The sequence below is a fragment of the Paramormyrops kingsleyae genome, chromosome 18 (genome assembly GCF_048594095.1).
Source record: "Paramormyrops kingsleyae isolate MSU_618 chromosome 18, PKINGS_0.4, whole genome shotgun sequence".
Classification (NCBI taxonomy): domain Eukaryota; kingdom Metazoa; phylum Chordata; class Actinopteri; order Osteoglossiformes; family Mormyridae; genus Paramormyrops; species Paramormyrops kingsleyae.
The window spans coordinates 4,587,588-4,608,193 of NC_132814.1; the positions used below are offsets into that span (position 1 = coordinate 4,587,588).

General features: G+C 45.7%; 3 protein-coding genes across 10 annotated transcripts in view; 2 read left to right on the forward strand and 1 right to left on the reverse strand.

The window, feature by feature from the left end:
* Positions 1-759: 759 nt before the first annotated feature.
* On the forward strand, positions 760-6,294 carry tmigd1 (transmembrane and immunoglobulin domain containing 1). Of its 3 annotated transcripts, none has more exons than XM_023790998.2 (7): positions 760-788; positions 1,635-1,880; positions 2,244-2,324; positions 2,738-3,022; positions 4,535-4,819; positions 5,935-6,038; positions 6,128-6,294. In XM_023790998.2, exons 3-7 carry the CDS (start codon positions 2,261-2,263, stop codon positions 6,137-6,139), a joined length of 750 nt encoding a protein of 249 aa, XP_023646766.1. In that variant the 5' UTR covers positions 760-788; positions 1,635-1,880; positions 2,244-2,260; the 3' UTR covers positions 6,140-6,294. The 3 variants fall into 3 exon arrangements, with proteins under 3 accessions (XP_023646766.1, XP_072558164.1, XP_072558165.1); XM_072702063.1 differs by lacking the exon at positions 760-788 and adding an exon at positions 1,043-1,130 and having other exon boundaries at positions 1,831-1,880; XM_072702064.1 differs by lacking the exon at positions 760-788 and adding an exon at positions 1,080-1,130.
* A 949-nt stretch (positions 6,295-7,243) lies between these two features.
* Positions 7,244-11,842, forward strand: LOC111833077 (protein PIMREG-like). 2 transcript variants are annotated; one of them, XM_023791008.2, is made up of 6 exons: positions 7,244-7,371; positions 8,150-8,450; positions 8,550-8,860; positions 8,987-9,082; positions 10,128-10,166; positions 10,713-10,850. In XM_023791008.2, the coding sequence occupies exons 2-5, from the start codon at positions 8,172-8,174 to the stop codon at positions 10,156-10,158; spliced, it is 717 nt and encodes a 238-aa protein (XP_023646776.2). In that variant the 5' UTR covers positions 7,244-7,371; positions 8,150-8,171; the 3' UTR covers positions 10,159-10,166; positions 10,713-10,850. The 2 variants fall into 2 exon arrangements, with proteins under 2 accessions (XP_023646776.2, XP_023646775.2); XM_023791007.2 differs by lacking the exon at positions 10,128-10,166 and having other exon boundaries at positions 10,713-11,842.
* A 1,066-nt stretch (positions 11,843-12,908) lies between these two features.
* The window catches only part of LOC111833076 (membrane-associated phosphatidylinositol transfer protein 3-like), a 44,950-nt gene continuing 37,252 nt past the window's right edge, over positions 12,909-20,606 (reverse strand). For all 5 annotated transcript variants that reach the window (XM_023791002.2, XM_023791003.2, XM_023791001.2 and 2 more), the window contains 11 exons: positions 20,433-20,581; positions 20,016-20,186; positions 18,482-18,628; positions 18,206-18,354; positions 17,312-17,425; positions 15,191-15,307; positions 14,816-14,964; positions 14,469-14,618; positions 14,209-14,392; positions 13,873-14,001; positions 12,909-13,611 (listed from right to left, as the gene is read on the reverse strand). In XM_023791002.2, coding sequence (XP_023646770.2) covers positions 13,264-13,611; positions 13,873-14,001; positions 14,209-14,392; positions 14,469-14,618; positions 14,816-14,964; positions 15,191-15,307; positions 17,312-17,425; positions 18,206-18,354; positions 18,482-18,628; positions 20,016-20,186; positions 20,433-20,581 — 1,807 coding nt within the window. In that variant the 3' untranslated portion in view covers positions 12,909-13,263. The remainder of the gene's footprint in view (positions 13,612-13,872; positions 14,002-14,208; positions 14,393-14,468; positions 14,619-14,815; positions 14,965-15,190; positions 15,308-17,311; positions 17,426-18,205; positions 18,355-18,481; positions 18,629-20,015; positions 20,187-20,432; positions 20,582-20,606) is intronic.

Consider the following 20,606-nt stretch of genomic DNA (forward strand, 5'->3'; position numbering starts at 1 on the left):
CAGGAAAGAGATCCCTTCATCGCCCCCTGGAGGGCAGTGCTGGAAGCTGGCTGCACCGTCGAACCTCCAACACTGTCAGGGCACCTTCGGAAGGGTCTCATCACAGCAGGTCCGGTCGCCGATGTCAGTCCAAAAGCACTAAATGTGCATGAAAGGGGCTTTAAAATGCCAGACTGATAAACAGACAAACACAGATGCATGTGACCTTTGTGACAGCCCCAATCCCAGCTCAACCCACTCCCTCATTTAACATGACCTCCAAACTAATTCACAAGGTGTTCTTTGATTACCTCTAATATAAGCACCCAAACCAAAGTAATGGTGAAATTAGACTAATGTGCACTTTGCATAAATTAATTTATCTTTGACAGGGGTAGGTCAAACCAGCTTTGGAAAGGTCTAAAACTCCAGCTTCAGGAATCAAGAAGTCACCACTGGTGAACACATTCACAGTGAACCTTTGGCCCCAAAACTCTTATCACACACACACACACAGACAAAGAGAGAGACCATTTGTTAAGTCAAAGCAAAGGTAGGCCTGATGTTTGTTCCTTTCCCCAAATCGCTGAACAGCAGGTGCTGCTCCACCCACTACTGTACGTGTTGCCAGGTTTACCCCCTTCAGATCCTAGCAATGTTAGCGTGCAGCAAACAAATCCCCAGGTTTGGGTACGTCTGCAACGTCAGAGTGAAGTGGCGACCCCTGGTGGCAGGGTGCGAATGCTGTTTAGTTTAGCAGAGTGGGTGTTTTCTGCGCGCAAGACACTGGATTACAGGCACGTAGTCAGGTAGTAAAATAAGGGGTTGAATCCCACCCAAAAAATAATAATAATAATAAGAAGAAGAATTGCTCCCGTCCAGAATCTACCGCAGGGGATCACTCTCTTCAAATTTATGTCTGGTTGTGGCCTTTCCTAATTATTAATGTAATTTTAAAGTTGATGCCTTTTTAACCAGCGGTGGCACCCCAGCTCACACCCGTCACCTATTTAACACAATCACTTTCTATGCGCAGATAGACATGCCTTTTATGTCGTTGCTCAGTGATCATAAGCTGATGAATCACCTCTATCTGGTCACTCGTATGACCTTGACAAACGGCGTGTCCCTGAACATAAAATGCTTCGTAGGTATGACATTCCCCCTTAGACGTTAACGCATGCCGCTCTTCGCACTTCCGATGCAGGAGCCTGTAATCTGAACGGCAGTGAAGCCAAGTCGTTATAGTCATAAACGCAAATAAAATGGCGCCATTCTTAACATCCATTTTTATGCTCCTTATTACAGTGTTACTGTAAATTGCAAAAGTTATGCTACTTTTATACTTTTACTATTCAAATAAATTTGATTTTATATTATTTTCGCAGGAATAAATCAAATTTGCTGTGAAATGGGAGGGTTCGCCACAGCCTTTCGATCCAGAAAGTACAAATATAAACGATTAAACAAATTCTATCAAAGTTGCGCCACGTGCTAAATTGCTTGGTTTCTGTCTTTTTGTAACACACTTGCTTTAAGTTAGTGTGCATTGTATTATTATTTTATTTATTTTCCGCATCCTTTCTATATTTAAAAATCGTCTTGCTAAAAGAAACATCTTTCTAAAATTTACTAAAATGGAATTCTCCGTACAGGACATCCCGTTCTCCCGGCAGCTGTAATAACAAAGAAATTCCTTGGGCAGCCATCGGATCCTCTCTGTGCAACTCAATTAACATTATAAACCTTTTGGAACTGTGTACAAGGGAGGCGCGTCTCTTCGAGAAAATGCTATAAAAGGCTTATAAACATTAAAACCCTGCAAGCAAAGCTTTTCCTTGTTTCACTAAGATTGCGCCATCCGCCGAAGTCAACTTGCAGTGTCCCGGGGACCCGAGGAAGTGAGTACAGAAGCCCGGATTCTGCGTTCTGCTTATAGTCTGTGAATTGTTGAAAATTTAATATATATATGCTACCATAATGCAAGATATAGATGAGAGAACTCTCACTGTATAGGCCTAATGAAAGTTTTTCTGTCATATGATTGCGTTGCAAATTGGGTCACCTTAATCGACACTGTTTCTGTAGCCAGGTTTGTTTATGTTCAATATTTATGAATTTTAATTATATTTACACACTTATCCGCCAACACAGCGTATTTTCTTTTGTTCTTATTTAGTGACATTTTAATTTAACTCAGCAGGTGACTGTCAGCTGTTGAAAACTTGGTTTTGTTACTGTTTTCCCACGTTTCAATTTTATAGGTCTGTCTTCAATTAACATGAAAACGATACTAATTGCTTTCCACCTATTCCTGATTCCCCACTGCTCCTCTCAATTGACAGGTGAGCAACGACTGCGGTTATGTGGCGTATAAAAGCAGAATGATTATCGCGAGCAGATTTAATACACACACATTATTTCCCATGGGAAAAAAACAATAAAGAGAATAGGCCTTAATAAAATTCCGGACACACAAGAGAAAAAATAAGTGCTTTATGTGAAGTATATGAAGCATATGACAATATTCCGTGATAAATGTGCTTGAATGTGTGCTTTATTTGATACAGTGTTCCTCCTACAAAGAGCAATATTTTCCAGTTGCGTGCATTTGAGAAGTTTAAATGTTTTAAAAAGCAAGTCAGCTGCGTGATATCGATTCGGAATATAAATACAGTGTAATAGTTTAATGTGTTGTTCTTTTACTCTGTAACATTGTTTGATGATGATGATGATATCCGTGACCTTCCTGCACCAGTGCTCAGTATTGAGTCCAGTCCTCCATCCAATGGAAGTGTGGTGAGCTCAGAGGAGGGTATGACAGTGTCTCTCACCTGTCTGGTTGAGAACGTGGAGGTCTATCCTGGACCAGAGCTACGGTGGTTGCGGAACAAGTCACCAGTCCTCCTGCAGGAGGAGAACCGATTGACCCGGAGCAGCTTGTGCCTGGAGTCAGTGTCCCGGGATGACCATGGCGTCACCTTCACGTGCCAGCTCCACAGCAATGCCAGTGTCAATGCCTCCATGCATCTACAGGTGTTTTGTGAGTGCTGGGACTGGGGGGATGCCATGGTGTTTGTAGTTCTGTGCGTGTGCTTTGCAATGAGAGCCAGTGTGCAGTGACTGTTAGGGCAGTAACAGCATCAGTGTACGGTAAGTGTCAGGGCAGTAACAGAATCTGTGTGCTGTGAATGTCAGGGCAGTAACAGAATCTGTGTGCAGTGACTGTCAGGGCAGTAACAGAATCTGTGTGCAGTGACTGTCAGGGCAGTAACATAATCTGTGTGCTGTGAATGTCAGGGCAGTAACAGAATCTGTGTGCAGTGAATGTCAGGGCAGTAACAGAATCTGTGTGCTGTGAATGTCAGGGCAGTAACAGAATCTGTGTGCAGTGACTGTCAGGGCAGTAACAGAATCTGTGTGCTGTGAATGTCAGGGCAGTAACAGAATCTGTGTGCTGTGAATGTCAGGGCAGTAACAGAATCTGTGTGCAGTGACTGTCAGGGCAGTAACAGAATCTGTGTGCTGTGAATGTCAGGGCAGTAACAGAATCTGTGAGCTGAGAATGTCAGGGCAGTAACAGAATCTGTGTGCAGTGACTGTCAGGGCAGTAACAGAATCTGTGTGCTGTGAATGTCAGGGCAGTAACAGAATCTGTGTGCAGTGACTGTCAGGGCAGTAACAGAATCTGTGTGCTGTGAATGTCAGGGCAGTAACAGAATCTGTGTGCAGTGACTGTCAGGGCAGTAACAGAATCTGTGTGCAGTGACTGTCAGGGCAGTAATAGAATCTGTGTGCTGTGACTGTCAGGGCAGTAACAGAATCTGTGTGCAGTGACTGTCAGGGCAGTAACAGAATCTGTGTGTAGTGAGTGTCAGGGCAGTAACAGAATCTGTGTGCAGTGAGTGTCAGGGCAGTAACAGAATCTGTGTGCTGTGACTGTCAGGGCAGTAACAGAATCTGTGTGCAGTGACTGTCAGGGCAGTAACAGAATCTGTGTGATGTGACTGTCAGGGCAGTAACAGAATCTGTGTGCAGTGACTGTCAGGGCAGTAGCAGAATCTGTGTGCAGTGACTATCAGGGCAGTAACAGAATCTGTGTGCAGTGACTGTCAGGGCAGTAACAGCATCAGTGAGGCAGCATGTTGTTTTTGTCTGGAGACCCCCCCAAAAAACATTGGTCAAGTGTTGCAACCCCTTTCAATACAATAAAATTTGGCAAGCTGGGGGGTGATTACCATGATTAAATTCCTCAAGAGGATGGTGGGAGCCCCCCAATGCCCAAATCTGTCAACAGATTAGTAACATTTAACTTTCTTGAGTGTGTGGGAGGTGCCAAGTAAATAAGAAAACTTGGACTATTTAAAATTAATTTTATTCGCATATTTGGAAAATCAAAACCTCTGATTTATTGGAAAAATGCTATGTATGATGGAGATCTCCTTGTTGAGAATTAGTATAATGATTTTTGCATAGCATTCGTGTTTGGGTTACCATCGCTGTGCCATGATGTGACCTAGATGCTAATGGATACCTGCCCCTCCCCCTTTCCCAGTCACTCCAGAGTTCTCTGGCACAGAGAATGTCACTGCAGAGGAAGGCAGCTCAGTGACCCTCGTTTGCGACACCTACTCAAACCCGCAGGTGACAGTGAGCTGGCAGCAAAACGGTGAAGCTCTGGACTTGTCCAGCGGTGGATTTGTTCTGGTCCATGACAGGCGGGAGTCTCGCCTCTCCATGGCCCAGCTTCAGCGCTCCATCCATGAGGCCCAGTATAGCTGTATGGTCTCCTCCCCCATGTTTGGAACCAGGACCAAGTTCTTTCTGCTCACAGTGGAAGGTCCTTAACTTCTCTCGTTTACTTAGATCGGCGTTTCCCAACCCAGTCCGCGGGGACGCCAAGACAGTTCACATTTTTGTTCTCTTCCAGCTCCCAATGTTAGCACCAGGGATTTGGAGTTCTTGGTTGGCTGGGAGTGGACTGTCTGGGGGGTCCCTGAGGATTGGGAAACTCCACTTACATACAAAATGTGACCATACATCCTTTTTATCTACTATATAGCTTTCATTATAACACAGAGTTACACTTTGAGCTGGATGTTCATAGATCTTCAGTCAAAGGTCATGAACTTCACTATGCAAACAAAATAGCAGCTTTCAAGAGGGGATTTAGACCAGCATCAACTTTGACCTACATGGACTTTGACCTACATGGACTTTGTCCTTCATCCTTTTCCAGACCACCGCACTATCCACTGGCTCTTATCACACATGTTTTTATGATATTCTTGATCTCTGTCACTCTTGAATGGGAAATACGGTTCAATTTTATCATTCTACGGTGTTCATTGTACTAAAAATCAGCACCACATTAACACGTATTTTAATTTCATAAGGAATAATATTTTGGTTTCCTAAAGCAGGAAGTATTTCAATTTTATGAAAATTTCACTGACATGAAGCAAAAATTAAATACTTAAAACATAAATATTTATTTCATAGACTTTAAGTCAATCAAAAAAGAAATGTAACAGGTGAAAGTTTTCAGAAAAAAATACAATTTTCTGGTTATAGTCTATATAATAAATAAAAAGGATATTGCCCAGTAATGAACAGCAAGGCACTGTTAAATAGATTTTGAGTCAAATTTATTTCTGTAATGCAAAAATCAATATTGGTCTATTTCCTGTGTACTTATTTTCTGATCATATCTACCAATATTTATGTTACTTTAAAGCCATTTTGCAGGAAAGTCTAGTAGCATGCAGTATTCTTCAGTATTCTACAGTTTTCTTCAAATTAGATATCATTAAATATTATGCTTGTTTCACATCTCCTTTTTAAATCATTGTACTTCCTCATGGCTGTTGAAAGTTGCCTGATCACAGCAGTCAGAGAGCTCACTGTGGTGCGTTGATTGCTGAATGCTCTTGATTTTTATCCTCCTTCAACCAGATATGAAGATGAAATTCCCCCTGGCGCCAACAATCGCTGGATTAGTTGTGGTCGTCTGCACTGCCCTTTTGGCTTTCATTTCGAGGTGGAAGAGGATCACCAAGGTACTGATTCTCATCCCCCATCATAATTACTCGCCTCTGTACCACACAGTCATGCGCTCAGCACAATTTGATTCCTGTTTTTTTTCCAGTGCTGCAGGTAGAGAATTGTCCACACAGCTCGACACATGGTGTGGGCCATCGAGCCCCAGCGGACCCAGTCCCTGAATCCTAATAAAACCACAAACCCGCAGAAATGCCAACAGGCCACTTTCACTCTGAGATCAAAAGGAAATAATTAAATTTATTAAACCATTGACATTTGCCTTGAGGCTTTTTATTGTTTCGGTCTTCAAGCTATTACTAAAGCAGGAATGCATATAGGCAAAATACAGCCAATAAAATTATCAATAACCTTCATCCAGCCATCCATTTTTATACTCGCTTTTCCCATTCAGGGGGGGGGGGGGGGGGGTCCAGGGCCTATCCCAGACACCAAGGGAGTAAGGCAGGGAATAATGCAGGATGGGGAGGCAACCCATCGCAGGGCACACAAGCACTGACACGTACAAATAATTTGGTAACTCCAATTCATCTTAGCATGTATTTGGACTGTGGGATGAAACCAGAGCACCCAGAGAAAACCCCACAATCACACGGGAAGACATGCAAACTCCATGCACCTAGAGTCAGGGCAGACTCTCAAACCCTGGTCCTTGAATGGTAGTGTATAAAAGTTTCAGCTGAGATGTAGAAGAACCATACTTAATTGTTGAATTAACCGAAATTTCTGCCACTGACAAAGCCACACTAGTTTTCATACAATTAAACGAAACTATTGCACAATGGCTCTGAGATTGCCTTAGTTACTCATTGATTTCCATCTTACAGTGGCAGATGAAATAGTAATATGGCAATACCAAGAGAAATAAAACCATTAAATAAGTTACATATTGATGTTCTCCTAGGCTAAACTCAAGATCCCCTTGCAAAATACATGTGCCACGTTCCCTGTCAGAGTTTACAACAAAAGCTCAAGATAAGAGGTGAATTGTTTACATTTTATTGCAATTTCTTTCTTCTATTGCTCTGGATCTTCTCTACCCTTTGGATATTATGATCTGAGAACAGATCCACCCATTATAGGACGACGCCTTCTTGAAGGCTGTTCGTCTCCATGGACTAAAGGGAGGCAACGGCAATTTTTAAGAGCATTTTTTTCGTTGCGCTCGGATAAGCGGAAATGACGTCGTATGTAACCAATCAGCTGCCTGGGGAGGTTCGCGTGCTTTGGGCGGGGGGCGAATTCAAATCGAAGCGCATAAAGACTTCTTGAGTGTGTCTGGTCGCCTGTTTATGCTTCGTCCTGCAACCTTGGTCAATAAAGAAGTCTTCGGTAAGTATTAAATATTTATAAATAACTGTTAAGAAATTACATACTAGCAAGTTTTTACATGTTGAGCGAAAGGAACATTTTTTCTTAACATTAGCGAAAGGGGTAAATCACAGCCAGCGGGTCTCTTAAAGGAGCCTTCTGATAAGACATTAGTCCGATGAAAAGTCAGATTGGTTTTGGTGAAATAAGGGGACACTTTGATAGAAAATATTTATTATAGTCATTCCAGTTTTCTTTTATTTCACTCTTACGGAAACTTTTCATATGGAGTATTAATCAGATTTTTAAGGGCCGGGCCGGGCCGGGCCGGTTCCTTTTCGGAATCTTTTCGGCTCAAGGTTAGTATCGTTAAGTAAAACTATAAGCTAAACTATAAATAATAACTATAAAATGCAATAGTAACTATGAAGTGCGATAAAGTACAACACGAAAATAAAAAAACTACAGCTAAACGAAAACTACATATATAATTTCAGAAAGTAATGGAAATAAAATTTAAAAATAACGCATGGAATAACTTTGTTTATCCTTAGAAATTAAATTGCTAAAACTTAAACTGAACCTAAAATATATAAAAACTAAATGGAAATATATCCATTTTCTGTACCCTATTCTCCTAAATGTATCTCTAAAATAAAATCTAATAAAAATTAATGAAACCACACTGAAGACGAACTGAATTAAAAACTTAAAACTGTAATGCGTCACACCGCATGGGAACTGCCACGCCCAAAGATCTGAACTCAGCATGTAACTTTTCTCCTGTTTTTTTCTGCAGTTTCTACAGGTCAGCATTGGTCATGGCATCTTCTGTCGTCCAGGCGGTCAGCGGGATCTGGCGGTCGCACTCCGCCCTTGACGAGTCAGACGGGCCGGACAGCACCCCCGAAGCACCACAGCGCTCCTACTCCTCCTCGTCACTGAGATCCCTGCGCTTCTCCCTACGTACACGACTCCCACTAAGACCCGTGGAGGCACAAGCCGGCACCCCTCCCACTGTGGAGCTGGCCCCTCACCCTGGCCATAAGCTCCGCCTCCTTACCCGCAGCGCTTGCAGCTCCATTGGTGGGGCATATCAGGTCCGAGAGGGTTGTGTTACAGTTTGAGATGGGAGTTCTATTCCACCTGGGCATCATTTTCATTGTAATTTTTCTTCATTCCCCCCCCCGGCTTCACAGAAACTCCAGAGGAGGTGCAGTGTCAGGGATGAGTTTCTGGTGGCAAGTCCCAGCCAGACCACTGAGGATGAGGAGAATGAGCGGCCAGCTCTGAGATGCGTTCAGGCTCACTGCGCAGCACGTAGGCCATCCGCTGCCGTCACACCTACAAGGAACAAGTCATGCACCCCGCAGTCGGCTGGCAGGAAGACCCCTCGCGGTGGGAATGTCCCGGGTGTGACTTTGAGGGCCGGGGGCTCCAGACGACAGCTGGTTCGGGTGGCGGCACTAAAGAGTCCTTTCGCATCCCCCAACACACTGAGTCGTCGGAGGTAAGAAGGCCCTCCCCTCAGGAGAGTTAAGCCCAGATTACTACACACACTAAATACCTTTGGCTGTGAAAGGCCATCAAACATTCTGCCCTTTGCTTAAATCGCCCCGTTTCCCCCCCATCGTAGGCAATTTGACATGGACCTGGAGTCTGTGTCCACCGGCCTCAGGAGGTTGAAAAATCTCTCGCAAGCCCTAGATGATGTCATCGGGAGGGATGAGAGGTGAGCTTGAGAGGGAGGGGGGTGGGCTTCCAAACTGTGTGTGAGTCTCTGATCATGTTTGCTCTTCTCCACAGCTGTGAAAACCACAGCTCTCTCAAATTTCAGTTTGCATTTTTGTTTTGGTGTGTTTCTCATTTTGGGGTTCGGTTGGATGCATTTACAAAAATTCAAGCTGCGTTCCCTCTTCGATAAGAATACAAGAAAAAACGCATGACCATTATACCTACTGGTAGTTTTTAATGGCGTCTTTGGATATTACATTTCCAATACCACAACCCCATGTAAAGTGGTTCTAAGATCTTAGTACTATGCGAAGTCTTTTGATCAAGATTCAATGCATCTTTGCCTTGCTTTTTCATTCTTTCAAAGTGTGAAAGGAGTGACAAAGGCTGGTGCTTTGTAATGGTCACTGTGTAGAACAGAGGTACTTTTTTGATCTCTGTGAAAATTGGGTGGTTTTCACCCATCGTGCTCTCTCATGAGAGAGAGAGAGATATTTACGCACGCACACACTCCCACACAGATTTGGAAACCAACAGTTATATTAATCTGCTGGCAACAGGATTCAAACCCTACAACCTTCTGGACCAGCAGGTGAAATGTATTATCAGCTGGAGTTTGTTCTATCTTATGTCTGACCACATCTATCCATCTTATGATCCCTTGTACTGGACAGGGTCGCTGAAGTCAGTCCCAGGAAACATAGGATTTAAAAACACAGTGTGCCCCTGGATAGACTTTCAGTCCATTGCACAACACACACAAATGACGATATAGATGCATCAGTCAGCCTAACTGCATGTCTTTGGTTGGAACCAGCGTGTCCAAGGAAGACCTGCACAATGCGAAAGTCAACACAAACCCTACGTACTGAGCGACCATGCCTCCTGATTCATCCACATGTATTTTTTTTAATTGCCTGAATCTAGGTGGCGTTACAGTAGTGCTTTCCTCTGACTGTCAGACTGATTCGGGTGCTTACATGTGCAGCGGAGTAGTTTACTGACAACAAAAACAAAATAACAATGTTTTTCTTTGCCATCAGCAAGTTCAGATACTCTCGTATTGTGGAATAAAGCTTGAGGTAAGGATCTGCAGCTATAGTGTCTGGTTTCTAATCCTGCCTCCTTAACCCCAGGGACGTTTTGCTGGTCTGAGCATGTGAGAGCACCTTAACACCTAATGTTTTTGCTTGTTTTCTGTTTTGAACGTGAAGCTGGATTGCTGCTGTTTGATGTCCTGGGGCCTGTTTCACGAAGCAGGATTACTTGCTTAGCCAGATAACTTGCCAGATTTAAGGTAGTCTGGGCTAAATAGACCTTATTTTCATCAACTTACATTTAGCCCAGACTACCTTAAATCTGGCAAGTTATCTGGCTAAGCAAGTAATCCTGGCATGCTGAGATTCTGCTTCTTGTCATTGTGGATGATATATAGCGTGCGCTGCAGCTGCATGATGATGCACTTATTGAGTCCTTCAGCTCTGGAACTCGCTTGCTGGACAAACCCCCAACCCCCGTGCTGCCTTAAAGTGTCAGTCTGACTCGCTTAGCTGCTCCACAACTGGAGTCTTTACAGCTGGTGTCCTGAAACTTGAGCGCCTCTGCTAACCTCGACTTCTCTCACGCAGGGCCCAGGCCATAGAGAACTACCACAGCGTGATGGTGGGAGGCTATAAAGCGGCTCGGGGTCACCTGCCTGAACGGCTCACCAGGGCTTCCATCCGTCGCAAAACCAAAAGGATACAGGAGATGGTCCACAGCTGGACTGACATAGCAGTGGCAAAAATACGCAAGGCCACTTAGATTCAGGTTTGACTTCTGTCCTCCTGGCTCTGTTACACTGTGCTTTTAATTATGTCCGTTTACTTCATGTTCGAGTTATTTTTTCCCACCCTGTTCCACGTTTATGTTGCCAAATGCTGACTGTGTTTTGTATATAAACCAAAGCCTGACTTCATGATGCTCAGTGTTTCATCGGAGGGCATGGATTTTTTTTTATGAATGATACTTTAATGACCTTGGTGTTTATTTGTATGGGTCACGCTACAATGTAGATGTGGTTGTCCTGCGTGTGTCTCCATGGTGCTGCTGTATTCTCCGGTTCCAAGGCCTGAGCTTAAATGATATGTGTGAAAAATGAAGGTTATGAAAACTCTACTTATGCAATAAGCCTGTTACACTATGTACTACTAACAGTGACGATAAACTGAAACTAAATGCAAACATAATGTCTGCCTCTCATTATATCCCACTACTGATCTATAGCCACTAACTATAATATTAATAGTGCATGTTTTTTTTTTTTTTTTTTTTTTACTGTGGTGGTAAACCATATAATGTATTTTAATCACTTTTATAAAAGTTTTTTATACCAGTGCTTGACAGGCTCTCAGTCCCAAGGAGCCAACTGTTTTAAAAATGCCAACGGGCCTCATTAGCCGCCGAGCTCACCACACGGCACTCAGTGTCACATGTGGGTCTGTGTGTCACCCCTACGGTCACATACACGTGGATTAATGCTCCGAAGCAGCTTGTGGTGTTCCACCCATTTACTGTGTTCTTGTTGCTGCTCTCTTAGAAAGAAAGGTCTGGACCCTCTTTGAATTCCCGACCTGTGTTGTACCTTGTGTTTTGTTCTCTGTCTGTCTGCTGTATGCTGCCTACTTGTCTAATTAACCATTCTTGTTGTTTTCCAAATGGGACGTAAATTATATTTTTAACTGTTCATATGCAGCCATAATAAAAATGTATTCATAAATTGTTGTTTTATTGGTTTTATTGGGTTAGTCATATGCTATATCCCTTCTAGCTTGTGGTTTATGTGACTTGATGTGCTCTGGGCCTTCTCCAATGGTGACAGAGACGTGCCCTCTTCTGAGAGCCAAAGCTGAGTGTCATCTGCCTGACTTTGAAAGCCAGCCACTGGGAGGACAGTGTGGAACAACACTGATATTCATAGGCAGAGTGAAGTGACAATAGTTTTAACAATCTGAAAAAAAATATATACACATACCTTCAGCTGCCGCTTATGCTTTTTTGGTCCAATTTCTAGTGAGGAGGTTCACCTTCAGGCATTAGCCGGGGCAATCCCGTGACAATAGTGTACCAAATTTGTTCAGGCATTCTTCCACAACAAAATACACAGGGTTTAAAATATCTGGGGGAGACCCAAGCCAAAGGGGTTTTGTGCTAAGCAATTTTATCCAATAAAAATCTGTCCAATTTACCTAAATTTATCTGTCCAATAAATAAATAAATAAAGACATCCAGTATCTCCTGTGTTTATATGCTTCTGTGTACTTGCTATGTAAGAGAGAGACTGTCAGACTGACCAAAGTCCCTTAAGCACACTTGTCCGCACTGGCGATAATCAATTTTAAAGCATTGTGACGATGTTCTGGTTTTCTGCTTGTAGTTTACGGTCTTGGAAAAAGAATATTTACAGCATGTTTGGAGAAAAAATTACCTTTCTGTACAACTTTCTGTTTTAGATGGTAAAAGTTCATGTCTGTTGGATAGTTGATGTAATTTCCAATAGCCAGCAGATGGTACTTCTAACACTAGGACCAAGACAAATGTGATGCAGTAACTAACATACTGCTAGCAACTTTGGCTCATATGGGGTGAGATTGTTCTGATCGCCCTCTGCCGGCATCGTCGAAATGTGCTTGCATTCTGAATCTCATGGGGCCTGTGTGCCATCGGTTAATATTTTTGGCTACCTGTGAAAACCAGCTCACCATCGGTCACCATCGGGAGGTGCAGAATATGAAACATCACTAGTTACCAACTGTTGCTTTTTTATTGTCAAGTGGAGTTCGGTGATTCGGGAGTATGTTGTTCCTAGCTAGAGGGGGGAGCTGGTAAGAAGTTAGCCAAAATCTGTACCCCCACCCTCCAAAAATCTGATCCTCTGCTCTTCTTTGATGCTGATAGCTCCTCTCTGAGCTGTGGGTCTCATTCTGCAGCCTCTCTGACCAACCCACCATCGAACCCCTACGCTGCTCCCCCCTGGTATCGCCACGGCAACCCGTCCGGGGCTGCCATCGCAGAGCAGTGAGGGTCTCCAGCTCGACGGCCTGTTGCGTGGAATGAGGGCGGGGTCACAACAGAGGAAATGGTGTGCTGATTGGTCTCTGGGGCTCCACTCACACGCCTCGGAAAGCTTCGGCTTGGCCATCAGGGGGCGGTATCCTCACGGTGTACAGATCCCCGAGGCCATACAGTACGGCCCCGCCCCCAGGGGCCTGCCACCCCGCCGGGGCCACCACCGTTGTCTTTGACGGACTCGGGTTGGCTCTGGGCACGCTCCGGTTTGGCGCCGGGGGTGCAGGGCTGGACGGACGCCTGCTGCACGGACATAGTGCGCCGCAGGTGGGCACGCTTGCGCAGGAAGTCGGGCTCGCCGGCCAGGCTTAGGGAGGACTCGCGGAGCACGGTACATCCGGGGGGCTGGCTCTGCTTGGGGCGGGAGCGCTGCCTCAAACGCAGAGAGGTCAGGTGTGACGCATAACCCTCGCTCAGGAACTGACCGCAGCCAGGGAGGTGTGGAGGGGGGGGAGAGGGGGGAGCCAGAGAAGGGTGGGACACACATATAAAGGTCTTATCTGCAGTTCTCCTTGACACAGTCATTAACTTTGTTTCAAAGTCCAGCCATAAGTGTCTTTGCTACCTTTAAATACCTCATATATAAGTCTGAGAGCAGCAATGTAGGGAAGGTTGCCATAAGAAAGTGAACCCTAACCCATGCTCTTGTTTTAGATCACATGTCAGGCTCTGATGACGTACCTGGCACTGGTTTAGATGTTTCTTGGATGGCCTGCCCACGATATATATCTGAGCTGGACTCAAGCCCAGCATGTTGTAGACGGAGATGTCTTTAGTGGAGCCATAGGCAGCAATGATCTTGATGTGGCACTGGGAAGGGAAGGGAATAGGTACCCGTGAACGACAGTGGCGAGCTTTCGGAGCTGTTGTGGTGTAGGAGCTGTAGAGGTAAGTATTCAGACCCACAATGGTGGACAGACAGCACTTAGCCGTAAAAGCACAGGGATCACAGTAGCGTCATTTAGGGTTGACTGGTGCCATATCGTATGTGTGTGTCCACCTTGTGTACAGCAGTACCTCCTGAACCAGGTTCCGGAGGAAGATGGCTTTCTGACGTAGGGGGTCGTGCACCAGCCCCTCAGAGAAGAAGACCGCTCCCTGGGGGAAGTTGTGCTGGAAGAGCCAGGAGACCACCCTCTGCTTCTGCATGTCCGGGCGGCCCGTGATGTAGAGGATCAGGTAGCCCAGGTCTTGCCAGTGCCTACACACACCGATACACATGCTCGTACCCTGGATTCTTCTTGCAATGTGTCTGTGACACAGACTGCTGTCTTTACCTGACCACGTCCACAGCGCCCGGCCGGACCTTGGGGTCGCTACCCATGAGGGAGACGCTGGCGGCGAAAGAGCCGTCGATGCTGAACACCACGCACTCCATTCCCCGGGGCAAAACTGTCAAGCACGCCTCTGCACGAGTCTGGTCACCCCTGGAGCAGGTGTGAGGGGGGAACACAACGGGATTGGAAGGGTCACATGGTCCATCTGGGGTTAGAGGTCAAGGAGACTGGACTGTTTGTATAATGTGAACATAACTCAGGTATGAATGCAAAAAAATAGACTGTCTCTGGTGAACTAATGATTTAACATCTGTGGACCATCCAATAAGAGCTTCTTGTCTGCTCACTTGACCACCATCCTGATGGGGTAGACACCCACGCCAAGCTTCTTCTCCTGAGGGATGGTGTAGGTCACCCTTCCGCTGCTGTTGGTCACCTCCGTGTCGAAGTGCATCCAGCGTCCTGACGGGGGCTGTGTCACCAGGTAGACGTCCACCTGGGTGAACGCAGGGGGAGACGGCTTTACAGTCTGCCCCCGGCTCTGCTTGGGATACACTCTACGTGCGCCTGGAGTAGTCAGATCGGGAAGGAGCCAGTCGTTCCAGGATTTGACACTTAACGCCCATAAGAATGTGCAAGGAAAGGTTTGACTCTGCAAGTTCTAGGAGGTGCTACTGGCCGCTGTGAAGCGCCATTGGTGGACGGCCGTCTATCGATCCTACCTTCTCTCCAGCAAGCGTCACCATGTCCAGGGGTCCATACATGAAGCGTCCCACCAGCACTTGGGGCCCGTCCTCGGTCGCGATGATGTCGTTCACTCTGTGGTTAGACGTCATATTCTGGAATCGAGCACCCAACAGTGTGTGAGACCTAACCCACAATACTGAAAGCGCTTTGAATCCTGGGGATATGTCTACACTAGACCAGTAGGGGGAACCGTACTTCCATTCAGCCCAGCAGTGTGACATGGACTCCACAGGCCCTTCTGCTGCAATTGGCTAAACATGTGTCACATGACATGTGTATATGGCTACAACAGATCAAATGATGACAGGTTCGCATTGTTCCTCTGCAGACTGAGACCTAACTACTGTTTCCTCATGCTCACAGCGGTGATCTGAACTGCACATTTGTCCTGCATCACATTGGGTGGCAGAGATACGCCTGGGATGTACAAAACTGAATTATGTTTGACAGAGTAATAGGTCTTCAGAAGCAGGTTTGCATAAACATTTAACAGAAGTCAGTAATTCTAAATATGTCAACGAATGTCATTTGTCAAGCAGATTATCCTATAGGGATATCTGCTAATGAAATCCAATGAACATCCTACACCAGGGCTATTCAAATTACGGCCCTCAAAGGCTGAGCACTGCTGATTTCCCAGCCTTCCTTTACCTATGAGCAGTGGCGTGCACAGACATTTTGGGGGGCAAGTGCTCCAGGGGGAAAAAAGGGCACTTTTTGCATATGTGGAAAACCTTTTCTTTTTATAATAAAAAAAACGCACAGGTTAAATGCAATTTGACTTTTATTTCAAAACATTCTCTAAAAATCAAAAATCACACCTACTAAAGACAGTCAAAGACATTAATTTCAATCTTACCAAAGTAGGACAGTAGTTGACGTTAGTTATGGAAAGGCTAATCCACAAAAACGGAGAAACGTCCATAATTCTATTATTCATAATCATGTCAAGGTTTTAGGTTTTTCTGCAGTTCCATCTCTAAAAAGTGTGATGTCTTCCCGTCACTGACTTCAGTTTGAAAACTTTGTATTTATTCACAGATTTCCGTGAGATCATCCTAAAATTTGTAACGAAAAATGGGCTCAAAAGAGCCCTCTGCCTAACGGCATGTAGCCTATAGCATAACGTGATATTTTCAATAGTGTATGCAAAAAGGTCGGAATTGATGGAGAGTGGGGTTGCCTAAATGGTTTAGGTTACATTTTAAATGTGTCGTTTTTTTGTTTGTCCATATGGATGGATGGAGGGGGCAAGCTGGCAAAGTTTGTCATGTGCAGTTTCTGACAGGCTACTTCACAACAAAACAACTGCAGGTTGGTCTTAGAGGGCAAACAGAATAATTTCACTCGATTCATGGGTTACCTGACTGGTTGGGAAGGGAAAGAGCTGCCGTGTTGTCCACCGTGGCTCCCAGTCGCTATAGTTAGCCTACTATGCCTACTCCAAGTAGTCCTATGTCATGCCGCTGCTACACGCCTCACAACAAATGAACTGCAAGCGTGTTCACGTGACACGGTGACAGTGAAAAAGCGACAGGGTTCGGGTGTCTTTGAAGAAGGGGCACAAATCAAGCCATTATTTTCACACCTTTTTAAATCGCGCAGCTTTAAAAAAAAAAAAAAATCACGTCTTTCAAAAGGGCACTTTTTTGGACTGAGGGCAAAAGGGCAAGTGCTTCAGCACCACCTCGTCTCTATCTGTGCACGCCAGTGCCTATGAGCCAGGTGTGAAGCCTCTGTGGCCCATCAGAATCAGTGATTATTAAATAAGGCCAGGATTTAGAATCAAGGGCCAGAGCTCTGTCATACAGGCATGTTAACAGAGGTGGAAACTTCAGGTTCAAAAATCCAGACTGTGATTTTGTTTCAATAAACCTGTTGAGCGTGACTCTTTATACTCAGTTGGTTGGTTGAAGTAGAATCACAATCTGGATTTTTACTTTCTGGACCTGAAATTTCCATCTCTACAGTTAAGGTACTTGGATTATCCTACAGAAAAACCGGTTCATGGACGCTTACAGGCTAATGGGATTTTCGCAATGAAGTGTCACCCTGACTGGTACCCACCCCCCCCAGCGATGGTCATGCACTTTTACCCGTAGCTTGACATGGGTCCGCCTGCGAAGCCACTTCTCGCGGGGGCCCGATGAGAAGAGGGCGGAGTCTGGGCCGTCCGCTTCCTGACTGTTCAGGCAGTCGCACCACATCACCTGATGGCAAAGCAGACAGCTAAGGCCCTTGGATGGAGACCGGCCTCCTTTAACATCATTCACAAGGTCACATGTGCATCAGTCTGCTCGGGGGCGGGGGGGGGGGGTCTGGGGTGATGTGGTTTAGCTGTATGATAAGGGGTTGGGAGGGGCGTGTTACTCAGGTGTTGCGACATTAGTAAGTCCCGTTAGGACGGTTAGGGGGGCAAATGGAATAATGAGAAAGGAATCAGCATGAAAAAGCCTAAGAGACACCTGAGCTGAACAGAAGCAGCAGACTGTGATAACAGCAACTGCTCAAGAGTAACTGTGAGCTTAGTTAGAGCCCCCCCCCCACACACACACACACATGAACTGTGGATCATCTCTCTCTCAAACCTTTACTTTGGGGCACAGCTGCCACCAGCACTCAGCCTGACGTTGGGGGGGAGGGGTACTAGATGGAGGCAGAGAAGAGACCAGGCATGTCCGGGATGAGAAGGTGTTAGAGGAGAAGCACAGGAAGCCACTGTTACCCGAGGCCAAGTCGCCGTGGGAAACTCCCGGTCACCAGAGGACTAAAGCACACAGCATCACCACTCTCATCCCTGCCTTGCACTCATAGCCTATGACATAGACTCCAGACCCCTCGTGACCCAAAATAGGACAAGCGGTTACATAAAATGGATGGATGCACTCAGACAAGCCATTCAAAGGAGACACTCAGAGGTCAGGAACAATGGGGTTCATGCGGATGGCTGACCAATCACAGTCCATATCAGGTATACTCAGGAAGTTCACCTGTTGCAGCAGAAAAAACACCAGGTCAGTGGACTCCCAGTAAGAGCTATGGAACAACTGGGGCAGAGCAGCAGCAGGGAAGGCGGACAGCATGTCTGGGCAGTGGAGGGCGTAGTCCAGACGCTTGGAGCCCCACCAAACAGCAGAGACTGGGAGAGAAGGAAGGAGGCACAGATGAGGTTAGCAGGAGGAACTATCAATTTGATGATGGCCTCTAGGCAAGTAGGAGTGAGAGCACCACCTGCTGGACAGGCCGATCAATGACACCTCACTCACTGTCATCCACGGTGTCATCTGGCTGGCTTGCACTGTGGCCCAAAGGTTCGTTGTCATTGCTGACAAGACCAGTGCTCTGCTCCGGGGTCTCGGGAGGAGTGGTCAGAGCTTCGGCGAACACTGCGGGGTTGCTCTGAATGGCATCAGCTGGAGAGGGAAGGAGGAATGAGGAGGGAGTGGCAGATCTCAGAATGTTGCCCTAAATGAGCCTGCTGTTGGTAATATAGGCCAGCAGGCAGGTGGCTGGACCAGTATTGGCAGGGATCACGCTCATATTTCCACTCAGGATGCTTCATGTGTGAGAGATTCGGGCTCCAGCTTGCTGATTAGCCCTCAGGCCTTAGTCTGGTTTTATCTTCAAATATCCTGTAATGCTCCCTAAATCACATGTATAGTGGCCTGAGAATTGCCGGCTGAAACAATGCACCTTTGATCTGATCACACCATCGTGTGGCGGACTTCTTCACCTCTGGCCCGGAGTCCGGGGTTGCCTGTCACCCACGGAACACAAGGCACCAAGCGGGGGCGTTTAGCTTTGAAAAGAATTCTGATGAATTGTAATCATGAGCAATGGAGCAAAACTTCACTCCTTTAATTAATGATCTAAAGCAGCCATTCCACAAATCTCTTCTCTTCACTTCCCATTCTGTCTTCTCTCTCCTTCTCCTCCTGTCTCTTCTCTCTTTCCACCCACTGTCTTTGCAGTAACCTACCACTGAAATGTCAGATTATCAAATGACTCAATGGGTCATTTACTGCATCGATTTAAATTCATCACGCTTAGCGTGCACACCTCGTCCCTTATGCTCTTCTAGTTTCTGCTATAGAACATCCCTCATCTTTTTCATCAACTGGTAAATAATCTCTGAGACCTTGCAGACCTACAATGGCTCTCTTGGGGGGGGGGGGGCAAATAGGGCTGAGCTGGCAATCAATATGACCAAACCTTACCATTACTGAAGGACAGACCATCTCTCATCATACTAAATAATTCATGGTTGTGGTGTTAAAAATATGGGCAACACTTTACTTAAAGCTGTTTTATAATACACTATAGATACCTTCATATTGCATTATATTGGTCGATATAAGACTTAATAAATCATTACAGCATCTTCTATAGACACTCGTAAGGCATTAGAGTGTTGATTATAATACTTCATAAGCTCCAATGAAGCTCTCATATATAAAGCATTCATAGTGCATGATACACATGCTATAATGTGTTATTCCTTTTTATAAATATTTATAGCCGTATTTGTAATGCTTCATGAATGCATGCAATGTGTTATGAATGTGTTCTTCTTATAGACATGGTAATCATAGAAAGTGTTACCATAATATTAAATGTTCCATGAGATCTAGAGTACCAAGTAAACTGCTAGAGGCAAAACTGGGGTGATATTTAGGCTAAATTAATCTAAGGTATCTTGCTGAGTGATAGACACAAGAAATGCTCCCATCAAGGGGGCGGGGGGGCGGGGGGGGACACATGATATGTCTTCTCTGAGCCCTCCGTACCAGAGCATCTTACCCAAGAGGGCAGAGATTCCATTACCCAGCAGGTCAGACTGGTAGTGGGGCACGGTGAAGGGGGGTAGGCGCTGGAACTGGGGCTGCAGCAGAGGCTCCAAGCGGGAGGCAGAGGGGTCCGAGGGGTAGAAGATGTTGTAGATCTGGGAGCAGGCTGGCCGGAGGTGGGAGACTGCAGGGGTGTGTGAGAGAACACTGTGTGAAAATGTACATAGCAGCGGTGGAAATTTCAGGTTCACAAAGTACAAATTCAGACCAAGATTTTGTTTCAACCAACCGGTTGAGTGACTGTGACTCTTTATACTCAACTGGTTGGTTGAAACAAAATCTTGGTCTGAATTTGTACTTTGTGAACCTGAAATTTCCACCTCTGGTACACAGAGTCTGAATTCAGAATCAATGGCCCAGCAAGACCCACCTTGGCCCTCAGGCAGCACGCTCCTCCTCATGGCCAGAACCAGGCCCAACGGGCAGCCCAGGAGGAAGCAGCTGGACACCTGGAACTCTAGGCGCCCAGGGCTGGAGTGACTGTCCTGGACCAGGCCGTCCTCCGCCTGCAGCGGGTCACTGGGCAGAGAGACCAACACAGGAG

Bases quoted from the DNA above. Each gene is read 5' to 3' on its own strand.
- tmigd1 (XM_072702063.1), top strand. The intron at 3,023-4,534 runs GTGAGTGCTGGG...CCCCTTTCCCAG, and splicing joins CATGCATCTACAGGTGTTTT to TCACTCCAGAGTTCTCTGGC. The intron at 4,820-5,934 runs GTCCTTAACTTC...TCCTTCAACCAG, and splicing joins CTTTCTGCTCACAGTGGAAG to ATATGAAGATGAAATTCCCC.
- LOC111833077 (XM_023791007.2), top strand. From the start codon at position 8,172: ATGGCATCTTCTGTCGTCCAGGCGGTCAGCGGGATCTGGCGGTCGCAC. The intron at 8,451-8,549 runs GTCCGAGAGGGT...CCGGCTTCACAG, and splicing joins CCATTGGTGGGGCATATCAG to AAACTCCAGAGGAGGTGCAG. The intron at 8,861-8,986 runs GTAAGAAGGCCC...CCCCCATCGTAG, and splicing joins AACACACTGAGTCGTCGGAG to GCAATTTGACATGGACCTGG.